This window comes from Neurospora tetraspora, assembly GCF_033439725.1.
Source record: "Neurospora tetraspora strain CBS 560.94 chromosome Unknown B0H65scaffold_1, whole genome shotgun sequence".
NCBI classification, from domain to species: Eukaryota; Fungi; Ascomycota; class Sordariomycetes; order Sordariales; family Sordariaceae; genus Neurospora; species Neurospora tetraspora.
Genome location: NW_026944383.1, coordinates 8,423,956 through 8,446,548, shown reverse-complemented (window position 1 = coordinate 8,446,548; position 22,593 = coordinate 8,423,956). Strand labels below are relative to the sequence as shown.

Genomic DNA, 22,593 nt, shown 5'->3' with positions numbered 1-22,593 from the left:
CAGGCGCCAAGATCCACTGCTGACGAACGGCGCAGGGGTCCCCGCCATACTCTAAGCTTTTAGGGCAAACCCCCCACTATCCTCTCAGCCCTATACAGTGGGGAATGGCCAGGGCCCCCATTCCCCAATTTCAACGACATTCGGTTTCAGTTCTCGTCATCAACATCATCGTCCTCAGGAGCACTCAATGACGTTTCGCCATGTGGGCCTTTTGATCACGATACTCTATGGTTTATCATATCTTTGGCGATATGAATCTTGTCATCGCATCTCTTGGCAGGAGGAAATGTGCTTGTGTTCCCATGGAGATGGAGTGAGCAAACGCCGTTCATCTCTCGACGGGCTTCATCTGAGGCATCCATTCTTGCTTGATACTGTCGTCTCCGCTTTTACAAATGAGAACCCATATGTCTTCTACCTTGCAACAGTAAGCAAGTCTCTTATGGCATTGAACTCTCAGAAAGGTGTCCAAAGCGGAAAAACAGATGCTGTCAAGTTGATGGAAAAATGGATTACGAAGTCAACGTCTTCTGCTCTCTTCTCGGAAGGGGCTGTTGCAAGCGAAATCTCTCTCGATTTCCGAGCCCCTCCAGACGGACGGGAATGACTGGGTGCCCCTCGGCTTATCGTTATCTTTCTTGAGTCGGGAGATGAAACCTCGATGAAGGAAGGAGCGGCCCATGAGCCCCGCCTCGCGTCGAGTTCTCGAGGCTGCGAACTACTACCAAACCAAAGGGAAGCCCAGACGCGTTTGAAGAAGCGAAGGCCTGTTTTTTTTCCTTGTGGCTCGCCGAAAGAATACTTGCGCACCGCTCGTCCCGAACAAAACCCGCCTCACCTACCGCCATTGACATTCCGAGACGCGCATTACTATCTGAATTCCCTTTCCCTTCCGCCCTTTCAGTACTTTCTTCTCCAAATTTCCAACCGATCTTGAGTCATATCAGTCTCCGTCTTCATTCGGTGCCAGGAAGGACACGCCGACACGATGCTCCCAATCAAGACCGAACCAGGCGTGGTGATCAAGTCAGAGCACGAAGCTAGGTTCGACTTCTCTATTCCACGGCCGCCCGTTCCCTCTGCTCCTGTCAAACAGGAGGATCGCAAGCCCGTGAGTTCATCTTCCTGGCACCCACTTCCTCTCTCTCTGTGTGCTAACGCAACATATCTAGGACCTCTTTTCGTCTACCTACGATGGCCAGTCGAGGAGGCGACGAAGATTCCGTCATGCCAACAACTTCATGGTCCACAGGCTTAGACATGGGGAGACGATACGCGCCCACTACAATCAGTCTGAGAGCACAGTGGTGTTTACTCTTAGTCGTGGAGCAGCCGCTGCCATCGACGGCTTCCCAGAAGAGGGGCACCGAGCTGAGGAAATGATTTTCCAGCGTCTCCGGAGGGCAAACTTCAACATCCAACCGACAGAGTCATCGGGATTCCTGTGCCGCAAGGTACAACGCCTCCTATCTCTCCTTCTATCCGGGCCATCGGATGTCGTTTCTGTCGAGGTAGAACAGATATTTGGGCACAGTCACGCGCCTGAAGCTGTTTCGAAACAAGAGCAGACGAAGTCAGAAAGCAAGCCCGTTGCTCCGACGATTCCGAGCTTTGCCGAACATATACAACATGGGCACGTGAAGCCACCGCCTTTGTCTGCATCGTCCTCCGGCAGATCTCAACCCGCTGCCCATATTCCGCAGGTCCCCTCCAGTACTCCAGTACTTCAAAAGCCGTCCGAGGGCATCTTTGATATGTTCAGGCCCAAAGAACAGTCCAAGATCTTTTCTCATCACATCGCGTCGGAAAACAGATCTTCTCCGTCCCTCGACTCCTCGTCTAACCTCACATCGAGTCTATTTGGAGGCTCTGGCGATCAGAGTACGAGAAGCTCTCGCAGCGTCTTCAGTCATTCGTTCTCGGAAACGAAGTCGCCTGTTCCAAGCAAGCCAGCCATTTGGCCCACAAACTCCTCCATTCTCCCTTCCCTCTTTGGCTCCTCTGGCGCGACTTCACTGTTCGTTGTGAAACTTCCACTGCCCAATACAACTGTCCCGGCCGCTGCTGTCAAGCCCGCACCGGAGGTGATTGTTATCGACTCCTCTCCCAAGTCATCTCCGGCGTCTTTTCTCCAGCAACCTTTGCCAAAGAAGCGTGCTGCGGAAACCAAGGACAGCGTCTGGCCTACCTCTTATAGTCAGTCAGCTTCGCCTTTCTTCACACTCGCGCTTGGTAAAACGGGGGGAAGTTGTGATGGGTCAACTGACGAGAATCCTATGCTTGAGAAGCCAGTGCGTAGTTCTGGAAAGGGGAAGTAGATGTCGTTGTGTGTCAGATGCCGATGTCTGGCTCGCGTTCTTACTCTGTTGGTGAAAGTGACGGCTCCTTGGACGTTACCAGGATGGAGAAGCATTTGGAAGGTCCGGCTTGTTTGGCTTGATCTACTGATATCGTTTCTGTTGTTGTTATTGTTGGGATACATGATGTCTCAATGGCTTTGTTCCGGTTCCAGATGGTTATAATGTACGTTATGGCAAAGAGGTTGGCCCAACCGTCCTCAAAGTTATGGGTCTAGGTGTATGCGGCCGCAACACTGAGGGCAGTGGAAACAAGGAACCGCGACCATGGTGGAAAGTATCGCCCAGAGATGAAACATGAATCGGATTCGACATGTTAGCGGTTACTTTATCAGGTTACTTGATCTCACTTCACAATCACGTTTCTCCTTAGAGCAGTTCATTTTGTTTACCTATGTATGCATGGCCTTCCTCTCTGTAGGGTTTGAGTAAGCCGTTTTCGAACATTTCAGACTGTCCGATCCTCGCTCCCTCTGGACTGTCTGTCCTATGAATACCATTATCCTGCTCTTTTTTCCGATCTTGCTTCCATCATAACCCATCCTCTCCCTTTCTGTCCCCACTTTCACCAATGGTAATGGGCTTAAATATGTACCAAGCAAGGAGGCCAGTGAAAGGGAACTTTGAGCAGAGGCAGGTAGTAGATAGGATGGTGGTGGAGATGGTGGACGACCAGAATCTATACTAAGTGTTGGCCTGCCGTACCTTCAATGGCGCCGACTTACTGTCCTTCCTTTCGCCGGCACTCCAGTCTCGTCCAGTATTGTTTTCCGTTTCTCCTATTTCGTTACTGCCCTCTCTATTGTCTCCTCTCCACCCCGGCCTCCAACACTAGAGGTATGTGAGCCTTGCCCGTTATCTAATCTTAGGTGTGCTCTCACATGAGCAAACAGTCATTTTGAGTTCGAGTTTATCTGCCAGTACACCCCGCCCTTTTCCCTTGTGATCGTACTATTTTTTCCGCACACATAATTCTCCCGAACTCTTTTCTCACCTCTCTATTACTCTGTTCCATCAAACCATAGAGGTACCAACCGACACAACAAGGTCTTTCATGCAAGCTACCAGGTACAACGATGGACTCTGCATCTGACATCGGTAGCGATGGCAACGGCCGTGGCGAAGGTCACAGTCGCGCCGGCGACTTTGAACAATCCAACCGCAACAGAGAGGCGCAACGTCAACATATGCGGGACATCCTCACCAACGCGGGACTTCCTGACGACATCGTAGCATTGGTGGACTGTGATCCCGTTCAAGCTAGTAAACTTGTCGACTTCCTCACCAAACGAGTACCCGGCGCCACCTTCACGGCGACCATAGGTCATCCCTTGTCCTTGCCCTCCTACATCCTAGACGTCGGCCCTCCAGCCTACCTTGAGGAGCGCATGAAGCAACTAGAAAGAAAATTAAACATCTACCAACAACTTACAACATTTCAGACAGGGTTTCTCTCACCTGCGCGTGTCCCTACCTCTGGATCATTCAGCTCCTCCCATCCTTCCCAGCCCACGCCCTACGACGGCCCTTCCTGCGCCTGGTGCGTCGAATGCCACCGTCTCGACGATGCCAAAAGTCACCCACTCCTCTACTGCAGCTTCTCCTCCAGTCACGGGGACATTCTGGGCTGCCCGCTCTGCAATACTCTCTCCCATTCGTTTGACGACTGTCTAGCACGCCCTACGCACAGCTACCTCCAACGTCTCCTACAGGACTTCAACATCTTCGTTGCCTCCCGGAGCGGACTCCCACCTTTTCGTACTACCAATCAGTCATGGCCGGATATTGTATTGGGACGGACTGGGGAGACCTTGATGAGTGGTTACATGAAGGATGGGCTGTATCCTATTACGAAGGAGTGTGCTTTGAGTGTTAGGGCGATGCATAGGCATGGAAATAGGTATAGGGATCCGAAGACGAACGAGAGGGCGGTAATTATGAGGAATTTGAAGGAGTTGCGAAAGACGGAAGTGTATGCTGAGCCGGAGCCGGAGGTAGCTGTGCCGCCCTTTGGACCCAGTGTGAGTTGATGTTTTCAGGTTAGAGGTTGTGGCCGGACAGTTTGGGTCGAGAAACGACGGAAGGGTTTATGCTCTCTTTCCGAGGTACATTCGGAGTACCTATTTCGTTAGACCAAACGAAGCGCCCACAACTATAGCCGCGGAAAGTAATGCTAGTCATTGAGCCGAGTTATCAATGCGGCAACAGGTCTTGCATTCAGCGCGGGCTGTTTTGAAGCAAATAGCTTGCCAAAAAGGACGTCAGTCAAGTGTCCAGTTCTTGTGTCATGCCCTTTCCCTTGTAAGAATCGCCGCGGCTTCAAACGCCGGAGTCTCGGTCTTCTTGATAGTAGCAGATGTTTGAAGAGAAGCTTCTCGTTTTTGCAACTTTGTTCCAAGGTATAGATCCATCGAGGGAGGGAATGTCCGGCTGAGAGACGAAACAGCGGGTATATCAGTATTCGTCATGTAACAGGCCCTAGACTGTGCTTATCGTCAATCCTGTCTCGAGCCCAACGCTGGACATCGGGGCGAATTGTGATCCTCGGAAGGCCTGTTGGCAGAATCGCGGGCGAGATTGAGCAGATGGGCCTAAAGTTGTCCAGCACGAGCGCAAATCGGCAAGCTCGCTGCCTTGATTGGACAGAAGACGGTAAAGTGGACTCTATGTCGCGAACCGGTACGCCTGTCTAGGTGTCTGGGTGGGTTTGGATTTCGGTCGGTCGCTCGATCGGTCGCTACATGCCTCGAGTTCGGTGCGTGAGCCCGATGGTTCCCTGCCTGTGTGGTCGAACGTCAGCTTCCCATCTCTCCAGTCTCTTCCGAAATACCCAGGTCAGGCCGTTAGGTTGGACTCACTGATGTGCGGACGTTGATATCTCGGTTGTGTTGGTCGACTCCTGTTCCCTAGCGACTTGGTTGCTCTCGGTTGCGTGGAACATTGAAAGAGGCGGGAGGTCGGGTTCGATTTGTTGACGGGTGGGTCAAGCCTTGCGTTCATTTCCCGTCATTTGCAGAGGGGCAGGACCAGCCCACTGAAGCGGCATTAATAGCCCTGGAGTTTAGCGGCTATCAGTGCCTTGCAGGAGCCTGCAGGCGCTACAGCAAAATTAACCCGTCGTAAGGCTGACAAGGTGCAGGGATGCTCGGTTGGCCCCACAACACTTACAAGGCTGCACGCATCAACGTTTCCAGGGTAACTTGAGCTGACGATGCCAACGTAGCCGGACAGGACCCGTCTGTATACTGTCGGCGCAAAAAGTCCCCAATGTATGGGAAGACACCCGTCTGTGCGATACTCCCAGAATTGCAAGATTTCTTTGACTTTGCCCTTTACGAAGTGAGCGAGAGCATCACCACCGCTTTCGTTAATCGGCCATGCCAAGATCTTAGCCTTGCTTATGACCTCATCCGGGATTTGAATATCGGGTCATACCTGGGAGAGCGAAGCATAAACGGCATCAAGTGCTGGCCTGACAGGCTACCTATGCTAGCCAAAGTGTTTTCCGGTCCGTCTGGGACTTGAGAGTAGACTACTTGCATTTCTAGGCGTTGTCCATTGACATTGGGCTAAAGGTACTATATGTGTTGTCTATTACCTATTTGTGCATGACCGACAGCTCCAGAAGTGGGGAGTAAACCATCTTGACTTGAAGAAGAATATAAGTATTTAACCGTCCAGCGTATCTGATATCAATAGCTCCCACGATTGTCTGTCAATCTCAAAGCAGTAACCAGTCCCTGCATCATTTCCAAGGAGTTTAACATCAACCAGAGTCCCAGTATCCTTCACATCCCATCTTTCCCCCTCCACGACACGGAGTCTCCTGGTATCAAAGTCAAGCACAATGTACCGCCGCTGATTGCTATCCATATCCCTATTCACAACTACTCCAACCTTGGAGGTGTGGTAATAGATGCGGCCTGGCTTGAGTGATGCCTGTAGAACAAGGTCGAAAGGGCGAATGTCCTTGTGATCCTCTGTTTGTGTGTGAAACATGATGGAACGAGAAATATCGGACCAGGCTCCGGTAAGAATATCCCTGAACGCCCTTCTTTCCGAGGACAACAAATTGGTCAGCATCTCGTCCGCACAGGCAACGACTTGCCAAATAGCGAACAGCAAGGGATCGTCCTTCTGCAGCTTTTTCGTCTCGACGAGCCCGATGACCATGTTGGCAATCAGAGAAATAAGCCCCTTGTAGACGATGCCCCTGCTGAGCATCTCCTTCATCAACTGACGCACGGACAAGAGGGCCATGTTCCGCCAGTCACAATCCTGACGGGAAGAATCTTTCAAGACGGCATAGAGACCCAAGCATGATTCCAGCACCCCGTCGGAAGCGACCGAGGGATAACTTGCTCGTTCAGGACCCCAGGTGTCACTAACCTCCCAGAACTCGGTGGGCAGAGGAAGTTCGCAAGATGTTGACGGTTTCTGAGTGGTGAGGTGAGGGACAATTGCGTACCAGTCTTCTTCGGGGAGTTGAGGACCGGATGCGAAAAAGTTGCAGAACTGTGCGAATGATATCTGTGGCCGAGACTTGTCGTCCACGGCCTGCCGGATAGGTATGGCCTGCAAAAGTCGAGAAGCAGGATTTTTAACTTTCATTGCCTTTTCGCGAGCAGCATTGGCATCTTGGACCTGCTGCCGCAAAGATTCAATCTCCTCCTGGAACATTGCAGCCTGGCTTTGAATCTTCCCAAGCTCTGAAATGTGGGCTTTGCTAGAATGTTCGATTTGATGTTGGAGGGCTTCAATCTGCTTCTGGAAGTTCGGCGCCATCAGAATTGGATATGCTTTTCGTGGTGATCGTTACTCGAAGAGGCGAAGCTATGTAGCTTGAATGACGGGATAATAGACCAGCTTGAAGAGTTGGAAGGATGGTTGATGTGGTTTTGTCACGGGAGCGGAGTTGGAAAAGGAAAACCGCGCGTCGTTTCCAGAAATTTATTCCTTGCTTAAGGCGAGTCCTCCCATATTTTGCGCAACTCAAGTGATCTTGTCCCGCAACTAGGTCAAATGGCAAGGAGCGACACGAAGGTCAACGCTACCTTATATAGCGAGCCGAGTATGTAGGGAAGCTCGGGCCCAGGGAGCCGCGGAACCTGGTGGATGTGGCATGGATTATCATTGTCTGTTCGTGGTTGCCACCTGTGGTCTCGTCTGAACGAAGGAGGATACGCTGCATCGTCAACAACCGGGAAGTCTGTTAGAATCAAAGTTAGCAAGCGGAAGAAAAGCAGATGGGCAACTATTGCCCCAGATCTCCGTTCATCACAGTCGCTCTTGACCAACAAGGGGTCCATTGGGATTGATGACTCTGAAAACTTATGTGCGCATTAGGCGTATGGCCGTGTGCCCATCGTTCCGGAAGGGGTCGTCGGCGCGGCGGGGGCCACGACAGAGGGAGCTTTCTCCGGCGTTTGTGGATCCCGTAGCAGTTGTTGCGGTTTTTATTGCTGTCGGGTGTTTCCCCAAAGTGAAAGACATCGTGACTGCTGACCATGGCATATTGGATGGCAGCTTAAAGTCAGAGACGATGGTGCTGTGTCAGGGAGGAGTGGATGACAAGGCAACGCTGCAGGCTGGAGGCTGCGCGAAGGCTGCCTGGACGAAAGCTGACTCGGAACGACAAGCAAAGAAGGCAAGAGCAACCAGGAAAGGGCGGCCAGGACCGAACGCGTACACCATCAATACGTACTGACCCAGCTCCTGTCTTTCACACGCGTTTCGCGTCCGTTCCCGTCCTTTCCCCTTTCCTTATCGCTATCAGCGCTTGTGGCATTCGAGTGCCAGAAAAGGGCTGCAGACCTGGACGGGTACAGGATGATGGCGAGTGATGGAAGCGATAGCCCGACCGGTGCTCGTGGTTATTCGTTCCCTCAGCGACGAGAGGTGGAACATCGTTGGTTTCTCTTGTCAGCATCGCGCACCCAGATAGATCTGACTGGAATAGATTGACACAAGGCGCGACATTGCACATCCCAGGACACGCTGGACGTGCTTTGGCTGGCAAGGCAACAAACGGGATGCAGACGCGCCAGACGCGCAGCCATCAAGGTCTCCTCCCCGCCTGGTCCCCGGGAAGGAAAGTGGGACCGACAACGAAACTTTGCCTACACAGCGAAATTGACGGGAATGGGGAACATCCACGTCTCGTCCATACCACAGTTCTGCCTTTCATTGAAGGGTCTGGCATCTTAAGCTCCCGCTTTTATCACAATTGTGGTTTAGATCTTCCACACGACGCCTCGTTGCCGAATTATGAACGAGTGTCCAAGTACCCTCTCTTCGTTTCGGCCACTTCCCTCGGCCTCCCACACCACTTCAGGCGAGACAACAAGCTAACAATACTCGCTTTTAACAGGAGCAATACCCAATATCCAACCTCGCGACTGTTCAAATTTCCTGCTGCCCTCGAGTATCAACCGCGACAATGCCGCCGTCCACCATGCGCTCTACATACCCCAATACCTCGACACCACGAGATTGCGAGTCTCCTACCGATCTACCGATGCTCACGAGCAAGAACTACGAGTCCACAAGTCTATATACAAGGCCGTTCCCTTCATCCCATACCAATGCCTTCAGCGCCACGAGCTCATACGTATCCGATTTCATCGAAGCAATGGAATCGTACACCCGCGCGACTCTCGATCCCCTAGCGCTGTTCAACGAATACTTTCTCCCGCTTCGCTTTGCTGTTATTGACCGATCTTCGAACAAAGCATGATATGCACAAGAGAAGGAGCTACAGTTATATGGGAAGTCAGTTAGGGTGCGGAAAGATGATGCCCAATATCACCTGTACTGGCGAACCGAGTAAACCGAAAAAGCGGGAACTACCTAGTTCTTGGGATCCCAAATACAGTTGCTAGAAAGTCATTGGACAAACAGCAGATTCTGCCTCTCTCGTCTTCATAGTTGGAAACAAGTGCCACTCCCCAACAATCGCAATAACAAGACCAGCAGTCAACCCCCGTGACGCCTTTTGCTCCTCGCTCCGTGCCTTTTTGGCCCCTCTGTACGTTGAATGACAGCGCAAAAAGTCCTCCTCAGAAAAAGAAACATTGGTTGAACCAGCTTGACGAATACCGACACATGTGTAGTGTAAACCTTAGTCGTCTGTCAGATCGATCTCGACCTTGCCGTCTTCCAACCGGCGCTGTTTGTAGCGGGCAGCAAACAGAGCTGCGTCCATGGGCTCTCTCTTGATACCACGGGCTTCGACGGCAATTTCGGGCTTGATATGCTTGATACGCTGTCACAAAACATCCAGCAGTTAGCCCAGCGTGTTTTGGTTTGGGACAGTAGATCTTGAGAACGCAAGGGCGATGCGTACCATGTACTCCTCCTCGACATCGATAACTTCTTCGGGCCGGGGCACAATAAACTCTCGGATAAGGCCCTCTGTAATGTTCCGTGAGCAAAGGTTCTTTTGATACCTGCGGTGTTGGGGTGCTGCGGCCCGACTTGTTACTCACCCATTGTTCGGTATCGGAACTCAAAAATTGCAAAGGGCCGCCGCTTGCTATCGGCGTAGTCGATGCCAACGAAGGAGGGTACATAGATCCGCTGTGACTGGAAACTAGACGCGTGTAAGTAATGAGCTTGCCAGTAATGCTACTGACTCCTTCGGTATATTTTGGCCGCTTACGTGGTTTTGCTGTCCACTGCTTTTCCTTTCAAAATCTTCTCGGCCACCTCCAGAACAGGCGGCTTGGGTGTAGCGAGGTCAAAGTTGATTGGTTGCGGCGATCCTGGTTTGGTATGGATCAGATCGAGTTTGATAAGGAGTGTGCCGTAGTTATTGGCCTCTTCGATCTGCTTCTTGATGTCCTTCTCCGGCACCGGCTTTTCCACTGCAATGTCAATCTGTCAGCGACAAGGCATAATGGAGAACATTATCCCACTGGAAATAATTCAGCGAGGATGACCCTACAAATTTCGAGAGCAGCAAAGTTGAACGTTGTCTCTGAAAAGTCAGTCTTGGGGCTGCCAGTAAGACATTTACTGAACGTGAAAACTTCGCTGCTGAACAGTTTCGGATGCGCCCTGAATCCGTCCAGAACGGCAGTCACTTGGAACTTCTGAGGCTTTTCACTACGCTCAAGCTTGATGCTCCTGGTGTCGATGACAAATTCGAAGGACTCGCCCGGCTTCGCTTCGATGTAGCTCAATGAGTAAGGTGTTCCCTCGCCGACCCTTGAGCGCAGCTTATGAAATTCGAACGTTTTCGAGCGCGCCTCGACCTCTTCAGGCGGTGCATCATACTCCTTTGCTAGCTCACCGCCGACCCTAACGTTGGCCTTGAGCCCGGGAAAGCAGCTCAAGATGGCCATGACTGGGTGATGAATTTCGCGTGTTGTTCTGCTGATGCGATCCTGGGTGCAAACCGGTGCGGTTGGTGAAGATGTCAAAGTAGAGATCAACGATGCGGGGGTTCCAAGTAAGTTATGTACGGCACCGCAGGGGACCGTGACGCGTCGCCCCTCCAAGACGCAAAAAAAGAAAGTCGCAGTTGGAAAGAACAGAGTTACTTGTAATCGCGACCAACTCACGAAAGCACGTGTTTGGTTTGCAAGTTGCAACCCCCGCGCCAAGGAACTCGTGCAGTGAGTGCCCAGGCACCTCAACCCACCTGCTCGGAAAGAACAAAGCGAGATCAGACTTCCATTCGTCCACCTTTGATACACAATGGTCCCAAAAAGCATTACCTAGCTCTCGCAAGTATTTAGACCGAAATCATGATGTCTAGATGCCTCTCCGTGGCCCTCGTTCATGCCTGTGAAAGAAGACACCACGCCAAGAACCAGATCACTGAGCAGAGAACAAAGCAACAATGCATTGCTTGTCTCCAGTGAATAATTTGCAACTATATCGACACCATCCACTCCTACCCCATCGATGATCGTACTCTACACCACGTGACAAATGGGATTAGAAGGTCGTTGTCTAAAGGTAGGTCTCCGGTGACCCTGACGGTCTAGCCCCATATATCCGGGCCTCACCGGGATCCACATCTCCGATCCGGGCTGTCGGACCCGGGACATAGGGCATAGGACATTCTTTGCTCATGTACACTCTCCGGGCCAATACACTTTTCGCCTCATCAAGGTAATGTGCTCGCAACTTGATATGCAGCAGATTTTCAATGGAAAGTGACATTTGAACACCAGAATAAAGGAGTAGTGCTAGGTTGTTCCAATCGTTCCCCGTTGTCATGCATCTCGTCTGTTTAGGGACTAACAGATTTCGCGGGGCCTTAAGCGTGGCGACGTTAGCGGCAGGACAACAAATTCTCAGTCTCACTGCTTTTCCATGTTAACACTGGAATTTATGGAGGGCAACTTAAATAAGAGATTAAATTCATTTACAAGTATGTAGTGGAAAGGCCTACTGAATACTTTACGCCTTTGCAGGGGGGTTGACCGTTCATGGCCCGGGTCGTTAGTGGCCTTGTACACCTAGGTGAGAAGACGGACGGTGAAGCACTGCTGCCTGCATGCAAGCAGCCACCGTGCACGGACTCTCAACGTTCCTTCCTGTTCTTGACATCACAATCGCGAATCGGATCCAAAGAGCAGGAAGGAGCCTTTGACAAACGGAACTTCTGACGCCGCCCTGTCACTGCAGTGAAGCTCTCCATTGGGGAAACCCTTTTCAGCCTTGGTCACGACGGCTCCGGTCAGCTTGGATCTGGGCGACTCGATTGCTGCCACTGAGGGGCCGAACCAACACCACGACGACGAGAGGCTCAACCTCACGACTAATCTCACCCTTCCACGACAATCAGGACAGTGCGGCACCAAAGGTCGCTACATCTGCCCTTCTCGCTGTGCACCGTGACACAGACAACCCAAGTCCCGGCATTGCATCGTCTTGTCGGCCGACACCCGCGCGCTTGAGGCTCCTCGCTATTCCGGCCCGATCTTTCCCAGAGGTGAGCTCCCGTTCAATATACCAGGCATCTTTCGTCCCAGAGTCCTGACGGCTTCCGATTAGAACTGGATCGCTCAGCCTTGTTCGCAACGGTGGACAGCCAAGAAGACACCAAGTGGTACCATTGACACTCTGCAACACTTCGCCCGCCTCATTTCCTATACAAGAGGCTCTTCTGGGCCCCAAGGACGATACCAGGAGCTCCCACATGGATGGTATGACTGTGAGACTGTGAGACTGTGATACAGCGTACGATAAAGATTCCAAATCAAAAGGCTGATCCCAAATGGATGGCCTAGGCCCTCCTTATGACCAGATACGTCATGGCTGGGTTCACTTTGGCTAATGAAGCTGCCTTGACAGACAGACCAACATACTGCGCCTAGTTATCACCACATTCTCCTACGACGCCCCGCAGCTGTTGTCAAGAGTACCGCAAGGGACCGAAGCCACCGCGTATCTCGCCGCCTAGGCGTTAAGAGGCTCAACACGCTATCGAACTCACGCCGTGTTACAACCAAGTACTGATACAGCTGCTTCTCATTCCACAGCATCAGGTAGGTTGTCTTAGCATACCCTCCGGAGCCTCATCAAAGCACCTAGTGCGTCCGTTCCACTGACCCTGGCATGTCTTTGCTGCGATGTTCTCCCGTTCCTGTCTAACTCATGCTTCACCCAGCACCCGGACACTCTGAACAGCCCCGACCGTCTCCGTCTGCGATTCGATTCCGATCATTGGCCAGCTATCCAATATGTCGAACTCTCCGCCATGGAGGCCGCTTCCGGTCGCCGTCCCGGGCATACCCAACCTTTTGGTTGCCACCGACTTCACGGCCCAGTCATACAAGGTACACCTGACCGATCTTGCCAACGTCTGGATGGAGAACATGGAGAGGAGACCCATTATGGGAAGAGCATCGGCTGAGGACACCAGTATTGACCCAACAGACGGCAATGATAACTTGCAGAGGTTGCTTGATTGGATCCGAGCTGCCTTCGACATTGACGATCCAGAGCATCCCAACACGTTTCTGACTCTCAGCAAGGGCAAAGACGATTTCATTGAGGTTCATATTACTTGCATTCTCCCCGAGCCTTTCAAGCCATTGAAGTGGCCACTGTACTTGAAAAAGTGCCCTGCCTCTACGCTTGCGACGGAACTCGTGTTGCCGCTGATCCAATCGCACGAAGCTCGAGCACGAGAGATCGATCATCTCATTACCACCATTCGAGACAAGGACGCCGTTATTAACAGACTTGTAGACAAGCTGGAGTCCAACGGTATGGGGCTCGAGCACATCTTCAACAAACTGTTAGGCAAACGCAAAGTCAAGAGGAAGGAAGCAGAAGGCAAGATCAAGGGTCTCGCGCCCTTTGTCGAAGCAGACTTCAGAAAAGATGGAGTGCAAGAAGCCACCAGATCAACGGACATCCTTGCGCTCCTTGACACCGTCTTTCGCGAAACCGGCCTCAAGCACAACCCGGAAATGGAGTTTGAAGCATCAACCATGCTAGACACCTGGTGGACCGAACTCGGCAGAGGGAGAAAGGTTGTCCTCGCTGAACGGTCAAAGAGAGAAACACAGACGCCTCCACCGCCAGAACCACCAACGAAAGGGGATGATGATGACGACTTCCAAGTCCAAGCCACGCCGCCTGGGCTCAGATCAGCGAACAAGAGACGTGGTACCGCCACGCGTCAGACAGTCATTGACGATGACGACACCACATCGGACGGCGAGGCCGAGGATGTGCAGATGACCCAGAGCCCACCTCCTCGTTCTACCAGGGCCTCACCGAAGAGCACGCCGGCTCGTCGACTGGGCGCTCTTGGCGGCCGGAAGCGACCGCCTAGCCGCTCACCGTCGCCAGCAATACCCGAGGAGGACAATGGTATGGCCTCAGAAACAGCTTCAGAAGCAGAGGAAGACGCGTCCCCTTCTCCTCCCTCGTCCAAGCCTGCGCCCAAAAAGGGGGGACTTGGTCGCATAGGGGGTATAGGCGGTAAAGCGAAGCAGAAAGAGCCTGAACCTGAACCTGAACCTGAACGATCGCCATCTTCGCCCCCTGCTTCTCAGCCGAAGAGACACAAGCTGGGAACGATTGGAAAAGCACCGTCTCCAAAGCCAGACAGCAGGGTTATCAGTCGCGGTAGAAGCAAGAGCCCTAGCGCGGCCCCCAAGCCACGGGAAACGTCCGAGGAGCGAGCAGATCGGAAGCGAGCCGAGCTGCAGAAGGAGCTGGAGAAGAAAGCTGCCGTGGGGCCGGCCAAGAAGAAACGCAGGTTCTGATGGTGACAGAGAGGCGCCCTCACTTGTTTTTCTCTTCTCCCAACGTGAATATCACCGCTGTAAGCAAAGTTTGCCAAAACAACCATTCCTGGATCACCTAACATACCTGGTCAACTAGACAGGATCGCTTTCCACATATGCGTACGTAAAGTCGCGTAGGTAGACGTCCAGGTCTCCCGCCGGCCGTGAGATGCTGGCACTGCTGGATATAAAGACACACCTGTCACACACGGAAGATCAGTCCGCTGGAGGATCTCGGATACGATGCATTTGGAACAACACCACAACCTCTTCTTTCATGGTTCTGGATGATGACATGTCATTTCCGCCCGGCATCTTGCAGACTTGTGAGACTAACCATCTCCGTCTCTCACGGTCGAGTCTAGGAGGGCTGTAATCCATTGAGTTATCGCTACCGAGCCATATTTTTGCTGATAGCGGTACCGCGCTTACGGAGTTGCTAGAACTCGGGACGGGCCAAAGAACCATTCCGTGGCACCGGTTTTAAAGACACGGAACTCCTCGGTACCAGTCAGCGCCGGCCACACGACGAGATCCCCGAGCATACCTGTCACACACCACCTGCTCCTTCCCGTCCAAGCGTCCCAGTGTCCCTTCTGTCAATCCCGCGGAGTCGTCAGCATCAATGTACCATGCATTTTCAAGCCTTCTTTGCATCCTGCGGGTCTTCTGTGACAGGTGACAAAAGTGTTGTAGTACCGACACGGGTCTGGAACTGAACCGAGCGTGATAGGACCAGTAGCACAAGAAGACCGGGGATTTTCTATGAAAGGTGGGAGCATGGACCGCGGCGTATTGGTGCCGTTGGGACGTTGGTTACATTCATGACGCGGTGTCTCTAGCAGCCTGCCCTGACAGTGAGACCATTACATACGGCCGGGAAAGAGAAGAAACTGATGATACGGCATGGACGTGGGCAGAGAGCGGCATCTTGGCAGCCGCACTGGCTTGAAGGGTGTATGGAGGGTCCCATGGTAGTGTTCGGCATTATAATTCACGAGCTACAGGCGCAGCCTCGTCATCCAGACCGTCTGCCCTTGTTGAGCCGCAACGGACGGTCAGACAAGCCACGAGCACTCGGGTATAATATCTCCGTCTGTTACAGTTCTACGATGGATGCGAATACGAAGATCGATGTGTTTCAGGAAGATTCACGAGATATCACATGCTCAATGTCTCGATCATTTCAGTTGCACTTGTGGAAGGTCCGTCATCGGTCACTCTGTGTACATTCTGGGCGAGGCTGTGGATTGGGAGTGATAGCCTTGGGCAACCTTGGGCCTGGGAGTCTTTGAGATGAGGCTCGGAGTCTTGGCCATGGCGAGTGCTATGACTGATACATGCACACGAGCGAGGCTAGGTAGACACATGGCTCACCACTCCAATCATGACGCCAACTGTCAAACTCAACGTCTGTGGCCTATGCTACATTACTTGTATGGGCTCGAAACGCGCTTTCAGACCCCAGGCTCAGACGAGTAGATGTGCTTCGTCTCTTCCCGTGCGATGAGACTATCGTGCAGGATATGTCCGTGGGTGCCGATGCCCTCGCTAGACTGGCACCTTCCCCTCATCATGAGAAAACCTCAGCACACTCCAAAATAAACCTACGCGCACCCTAAGTCCCGGCTCTATACGATGTTTTTTTAACCATTCTTCGGCTCTATATTCTAAAAGTAATTTTTACAGTACTTTGAGCTCAAACCTCACCTTTTGAGACCAAAACAGCTTTTGTAGCTTATCTGGTGGATGTGTTGTCACTGTTGTGGCCGTGTTGTTATCCCAGTTGCAAACGCCGGCGCCGCGAATGCAACTACAGAGTTAACGGCCACCGAAGAGTAGAAATGAGTAGAAAAAAACGTTAGTTGAGTAGTTATACCCTATTGCTTTACATTTACCAAGTCTTATGGCACTCTGAGCGTTGTGGCTGGAATAATGTGAGTCACTTGTTGAAGCTTAGAGTGCGCGTAGGTTTGTCTTAGAGTGTGCTGAGGTTTTCTCCTCATCATTATCGGACTTGTGTTTCCATGCTCACTGAGCTGCGCAAGGCGCTATTCCCGGCAAATTCTTGCTATCAGTTTCGGGTGTATGCTTAGCTGGGCATCCCTGGTGACGACTTCAGGCTCCAAGTGCCATCCAGTCAGCACCAACGATGTCTAGCTAACCACAGAAACTACGATTTCCTCTGCGGAAGTTCATCCCGCCGCGTCCCCTTCGGAGACATACCTATCGCCGATGATCTGCTTCCGCGATGCCGCCCGTTTGCGCTAAAAGAGATATCACATCTTGATCTTGATCGCCCCTTCGATAGCGCGTCAAATATGGCATGATCAGCAGAGACCCAGACTCCTCCAAGGCTGTCTGGTTCTGCTCGGGTCTTGTTGCTGCGTTGAAGATGTTGACGGGGGTTATCACTTCTTGTCCGCCATTCCGGGTAGAGACGTGATGCTGGATAGGAGTGTGCGAATCAGGGCTTGACAGATCACCAACTGTCCATTGTCGTGCATCATCTGGATGTACGCAATGTTCGTAGCGTCGAGGTGGTGGAGAAGCAGGCTCGTGATGAAAGGGTAAAGTGGTAGGAAAATGTCGCTTAGAGTTCCAGATGAGGAAATTTCACGCTTGCTTCTTCTTTTGCGTAGTGGATATCCAGTGCTTCACCGGCTTCGTTTCCACTTTTTTTTTTTTGGATTATCACGATCATCTGAGACCTTACGCTACGATGTTACACCCACGTTGACGCCACCATCATTCATCAGTCAGTCAGCCTGCGCGAAGAAAGCCTTCACAGACGAAGAAAAGCGGGATCATGGCTGACGGACGGCGGAACGGGGAAGATGCATGATGCTACTGCACCGGCTTCCACCCGTATGTAAGGCTTTTGTTCAGTTTTTGTTTTGCGGTCAAGTTTTCAGGCCTTCAAACAGCATCTTCATGATTTGTTCCTTAGACAATGAAAGAGTGTGCCAATGCAAGCCCCAAGTTGACTAGGATCAGAGAATTATGACAGCCTGGCTATCTTCATCAAAAGTAAAAATGCTGAATCGCGAACGTGTGTAGTCAGATGGGAATGGTGGTGATGATGCCTTGCCCTGACTTCCCCTCAGTCTGACAGTGACAGATGACATATCGGCCCGCTACAGAACACCCGAACGAGCATTGGCAACCGGATTGGCTGGAGTGCTAGTATAAGCTGCCCTCTACGCCACGCTTTTGTAGGAAACTAGCTCGCCATGACAGGCACTGGTGTGTGTGTATCTGAGCGAAGACGAGATGGACAACACTAAGTAATCTTTTTCTTTCTTTCCTGTTGTTCACAGGAGGAAGTGGAGAGCATTACTGTCTGGTAGTGTAGTTGGGCCCAAGTACCTGGTTACATTCAATACTCAGACACGATCCAATCTGGATCCACAATCTCGGGAGCGATTAGATCGATTAGAACTAGATGTGGTGGATGTGATAGCACCAATTTCCAAAAACTTGGTCGGAGCAATGAGCGTTCAGCTTTCCCCTCATTGTAATGACGAGAGTGACAGGCGAGTACTCCCTTGTTTCTCTTTCCCTTTTTCGCCTTTGCTTTTCTTTCGTCGGCTGGTTTCGTTGGTTGGAGGAAACCGTCGTTGGCGGGCTGACCTCCCTGCCTGCCCAAGCAGTGGTAACTCGCTATCACCTACAGCTACATTGGACAGGTGACATGACAGGCAGGACTAGCGGCCCGGAATTCCAAAAGGCAGCTAAAAGACCGCTAGTTTCAGCGCCTCGGTGGGCCCATGGGCTGATCTTTTGGCGCTATAAGGTGCGCTATGAGAATTGCCCGCCGAATCTCAGAACCTTTCACCCGAAGACGAGCGGGAATAGCTGCGTTGTGAGTGACAGGCAGGGAAAAGGGAAGCTTTCCAGATTCCCCGGATGTCATGGTGGTGTTGGGATAGGTGATGAGTGCAACTACACTATCATTTTTTGTATTGTTGTAGTGGTGATGGTTGACGACCAAAGACGAGAAAAGAAAGGAAGAAAGAGACGATAACTCTTTTCAGACATTGGGCACCTAAAAGAGGGTGTAGAGGTGCATGGAGAATGGGATTGCAGAATGGGGGGATGAGAAGAGTAATTACTCAACTATTCGAGTGTTAGTGATCCCCCTCCCCGTGATCAGCAAAAAGAAGAAATGAAAGGATGACAGGAGCTCCTGTTAGTCTACCGGTCGGTTCAACATCCGCGAAACAGCGCTGACAGAGACCGACAATCTTTCCCGGACTCGGAGTTGGGCAGAGACAAGACGGCCAACGGTTTAATGATGGCGTTCCGGCGATATTATCTCCGTGATGTCTTAGGTGTCGTCTAGTGAAGACCGGAACCGGGGCCTCGGGAGTGGACACTAGGTTGAGACGGACCCGGACCGAGGACTGTACCGTAACTGTCGCCGTCGCTGTTTCGCTGGCAGTATGGCGGGCATGTTTAAATGGACCGGGTCCTTCACCCAGGTCCTTCGCCCAAAGAAAGGTCGACGGCAGACAAGGCCTCCAATGGCCAGCGAACAACAAACGCATTTTTGCCACTATCTGCGCTCTGCGAGCCGTATGATGTGTGCAGTGCATGTCGAGATGTTCGTAGTCTGCTTCACCGGCTTTCAATCTGTTAGCGGACAGGACACGCTATCTAGACGGCGCAGGTACACTATCAGACTAGTGGTAGAAGTCAATCCTTTTTTAGCAACTCACCTGTCTTTCATCATGTCTGTCTGACAGCTACTGAACGGACCGGATGCGCAGCCCAGTGCGTGGTAGCGGTAATCTGTCACATTGTTGATGTCGTGGACGGTGGGAGGTGGAAGAAGCAATGTTGACGGCAGGCAAGGTGGAAGGGACGCAGGTGGCCCGCGCCACCAACAGCAATGCACTAACAATTTTACAGGGCATAACAGGGCAAGAAGCGCCTGGGCACTTCCCTTCGATCTACGAGGCAGGCAGGGACCGTCCAGGGTCACACACGAACAACCTTCAATTCAACAACGCGGAGCCGACACCGATGCCGCCGACACCTCAGCAGCGATTCGTACACAGTATGGACTCGGTCCCGTGTGTAGCTTGCCCTGATACCGACAGTTGCTAGGTACCGAAGTCACCTTCAGCACGACATTGCCCAAGGGTATGATCTTTTTTGGGATGCTGAGTTCGACATTCCAAGGGCGAGTGACTTTGGGGTGGGCCAGGTTAATGTGGGTCGGTGGGGATGTATTGGAAAGTTGAGTTGAAAAGATAGCACCCCTATTACTCGTCGGTTAGGTGTGGAGTCCACCGGGGTCTCGCTTGCAGCTAGCCAACCGACTAAGCGGCCCCCAAAGGGAGGCCCCACATGGCTGGCCCCCAGAGGGTGGCCAATGCGTGCACCTAACCGACGAGTATTTCAATTTTCTTATTCTAACGCTCAACTTCCCTGAATTTAGGCCTTCTAATTGGTTGATGATTAGCGCCTTGGCGAGGTATAAAGACGGAGTATTCCGACGATATTTCAGCTACACCACACTCTACTCGCTAAGAACCGGACCGTCTTGGCTGCTTCTGATAAGCTCAAAAGGGTAAAGCGTTTTAAATTGTGGAGTAGACGAAGCCACAGTCAGAATGTTGAAGTTGGAATGCCGGCTCAGCATCCTGAAAAAGATCAGGCCCCAAGAGGTGTCGTCGTCCACTCCGTATAGCGTCATTGGGCAGTCTGGCAGCGATTGGCAAGGTACCCAGTGCACAGCTACGGATAAAGCAAGGGAGGGGTGTGTCCTTAAGGCCCGTAAGTACCGAGTACTTGTCCCTCTCAGTCCCCTCGAACTAACGACAGGAGTGGACCACAGGGACGATTCGCTACTCTCCTCACGAACCTCCTCTTCTCGGCCCAAACCGACGGTTCTCGGGTGCAGATTGTCTCGCAATCTCGTCTCCTCTGCAGTCTCGGAGCGGATCACGGATCACGGTAGAGGATGGACGACAGAGACAGGGAGGAGTAAGGCGTGTTTCACCACTTACGAAGCTGGCTCTCCTGCTGCTGCAGCTGCTGGCTGCTGCCGGTTAGCTATCCCAGCCAGACAAAAGCAGTGGAAATGTCGGAAGGGGAACGAACATGTTTCGGCTTCAGAGACTGGGCCATCGGGCAGTTCATCGGGAGAGGGACACACAATCGAGATAACTAAACATACAGCGTCTCAGTGCGTCAGACTGGAGATTTGGGATCTACCCGAGATCTCCATTATCCCATCTTTTCGTATGTGCTGGCTTTAGGGCAGAAAGCAAGCGAAGACGCAGTGCTACACCATCCAGAAGCCGTATTGGTCGCGAACTAGCCAGCCCCCAAGCAACAACTACCTACCTAAACGAAACGAAACGAAACGAAACGAAACGAAACGAAACGAAACGAAACGAAACGAAACGAAACGAAACGAAACGAAACATGGGGGTGGAAGAGCTAAAAGTCAGACATACAGAAGGCCAAGATACCTTCAATATCAACGTCTCAACATGGAGGACAGTGTACGACTATCCGCGCAACAAACCGACGCTGACAAGGTGGTCATGGAGTCGAATAAGAAACTGTTCAACTCGACCGGAATCAATAAGTGTTCACATGTGATTGGCCAAACAGTCTCTGCCTTACACCGTTGGCTGGCCCTTTTGCCTTCCCCCCCACGTTTACGTTTACGTTAACGGTGATTAAACAGACCAATCTCGGACGGGATAGCGAGTCACCAGGACAAGAAAAGAATAACAGTTTTTATACTTTCTTGCCTATCCCCTCCCTTCGCGGCATAACTATGATAACTTGCACCTATCACAGACGGGGTAGGACAGAAACACGTGTGCCGGACGGAAGAGCTCAGCCTCCCCCGCATCTTGTGCTCTCACGGTGGCTGTCACTGGTCTCGTTGGCATTTCAGCGCTGTTCAGGGACTGGAGAGATATTCGCGGTTACTCTCTCGGCAGGCAGGCAGACAGGCAGTTGAACGATAGGGTATCGCCCACTGTCCTTGACACTACGGTTCCCGGTCCCGAGACACCCTTGGGGGACAGCAGGGCAAGGCTTGACGCTAAGTAAGGTACGGATGAAGGTGCAGTCACCGGTTTCCTTTTCGTTCATTGATGATCAACATCGGAAATTTTCGTCTCGATAGGGACTCGGCGGACATGCCAACGACAGTCGGACACTGGACCCGGCCCGACCTCCGATCAGTTTTTGAAGAAGATGATGGGCGATCCACAATCTCGTGGAGGTGCAGTCGGATCGTAGTTCAACATGATCGATAAATTTGGCCATTTCCGGTCTGGCTCTGGCCCTGCGTTTTGGGGGCAGTTCATTGTCTAATTTCTTCCACGGTCAATCAGGCTTTGGGTATCTCCGGTTGTATCACCGGTTGTATCAGACCTTGAAGTCGAGACTGATATCCCACACCCAACGAATTTCCACCGTTTCTTTCACAGTTCGGTCCTTGCTTCAAGCATGCGTCACTGGGATCCCTTGACTTCTCCCCAGGTCTGACAGGCAATAAGAGCAAGTCTGACAGCTGGACTGTGCAATCCCTGCCAGGCCTTGTGCTTACGGAATGGCATGATGGCACGATTTCCACTCTTGACGACAAATCTATCGACGGCAAGCCCACGCCTCTCAAGACTACTTACTAGAGACCGGTCATTCTCAACCAACGAGCACCATATTCTGCGAGAAATGGCTTGCCGAGGAGATGAAGGACACAGGATAGAAAAGCTGAAGACTGGGGGAGGGAGGGCACAAGCCACACTCCAAACCCCACGCGTAAGTGACTCGGGAGGGACAGAAACAGATAACTGAAGCGCAACAAACAGGCACTGTCACCTGGTCAAGGACCACAGTCACTAGCGGCCGCCTTATCGACAACCGTCAAGTAGGCGTAAGTATTGCTGTGGCTCAGCAGGGTGTCTCGGCACCACTGCCCACTTTCTGTTGAACCTCACTAGCAC

At 52.0% G+C, this 22,593-nt stretch overlaps 7 protein-coding genes across 7 annotated transcripts; 5 read left to right on the top strand and 2 right to left on the bottom strand.

Moving 5' to 3' along the window:
* Nucleotides 1–114: 114 nt before the first annotated feature.
* B0H65DRAFT_73738 (uncharacterized protein) lies at nucleotides 115–798 on the top strand. The gene has a single exon (XM_062831343.1). It carries the CDS (start codon nucleotides 188–190, stop codon nucleotides 605–607), a length of 420 nt encoding a protein of 139 aa, XP_062687657.1. The 5' UTR covers nucleotides 115–187; the 3' UTR covers nucleotides 608–798.
* On the top strand, nucleotides 799–2,780 carry B0H65DRAFT_73739 (uncharacterized protein). The gene is made up of 2 exons (XM_062831344.1): nucleotides 799–1,111; nucleotides 1,173–2,780. Exons 1-2 carry the CDS (start codon nucleotides 989–991, stop codon nucleotides 2,316–2,318), a joined length of 1,269 nt encoding a protein of 422 aa, XP_062687656.1. The 5' UTR covers nucleotides 799–988; the 3' UTR covers nucleotides 2,319–2,780.
* A 653-nt stretch (nucleotides 2,781–3,433) lies between these two features.
* On the top strand, nucleotides 3,434–4,387 carry B0H65DRAFT_565695 (uncharacterized protein; the record flags this gene model as incomplete). The annotated part of the gene is made up of 1 exon (XM_062830292.1): nucleotides 3,434–4,387. One exon carries the CDS (start codon nucleotides 3,434–3,436, stop codon nucleotides 4,385–4,387), a length of 954 nt encoding a protein of 317 aa, XP_062687655.1.
* A 1,639-nt stretch (nucleotides 4,388–6,026) lies between these two features.
* Nucleotides 6,027–7,142, bottom strand: B0H65DRAFT_565694 (uncharacterized protein; the record flags this gene model as incomplete). Its single annotated transcript, XM_062830291.1, has 2 exons — nucleotides 6,027–6,887; nucleotides 7,002–7,142. 2 exons carry the CDS (start codon nucleotides 7,140–7,142, stop codon nucleotides 6,027–6,029), a joined length of 1,002 nt encoding a protein of 333 aa, XP_062687654.1.
* Nucleotides 7,143–9,004: 1,862 nt separating this feature from the next.
* Nucleotides 9,005–10,927, bottom strand: B0H65DRAFT_454540 (uncharacterized protein). The gene is made up of 5 exons (XM_062826198.1): nucleotides 10,303–10,927; nucleotides 10,018–10,222; nucleotides 9,845–9,948; nucleotides 9,703–9,770; nucleotides 9,005–9,621 (listed from the first exon to the last, which is right to left on the bottom strand). The coding sequence occupies exons 1-5, from the start codon at nucleotides 10,700–10,702 to the stop codon at nucleotides 9,478–9,480; spliced, it is 921 nt and encodes a 306-aa protein (XP_062687653.1). The 5' UTR covers nucleotides 10,703–10,927; the 3' UTR covers nucleotides 9,005–9,477.
* A 1,853-nt stretch (nucleotides 10,928–12,780) lies between these two features.
* B0H65DRAFT_73704 (XRCC4-like factor-domain-containing protein) lies at nucleotides 12,781–14,741 on the top strand. Its single transcript, XM_062831342.1, has 3 exons — nucleotides 12,781–12,859; nucleotides 12,982–14,652; nucleotides 14,712–14,741. The coding sequence occupies exon 2, from the start codon at nucleotides 13,055–13,057 to the stop codon at nucleotides 14,591–14,593; it is 1,539 nt and encodes a 512-aa protein (XP_062687652.1). The 5' UTR covers nucleotides 12,781–12,859; nucleotides 12,982–13,054; the 3' UTR covers nucleotides 14,594–14,652; nucleotides 14,712–14,741.
* Nucleotides 14,742–17,883: 3,142 nt separating this feature from the next.
* Nucleotides 17,884–18,693, top strand: B0H65DRAFT_73624 (uncharacterized protein). The gene has a single exon (XM_062831339.1). It carries the CDS (start codon nucleotides 18,135–18,137, stop codon nucleotides 18,639–18,641), a length of 507 nt encoding a protein of 168 aa, XP_062687651.1. The 5' UTR covers nucleotides 17,884–18,134; the 3' UTR covers nucleotides 18,642–18,693.
* The last annotated feature ends 3,900 nt before the right edge of the window (nucleotides 18,694–22,593 follow it).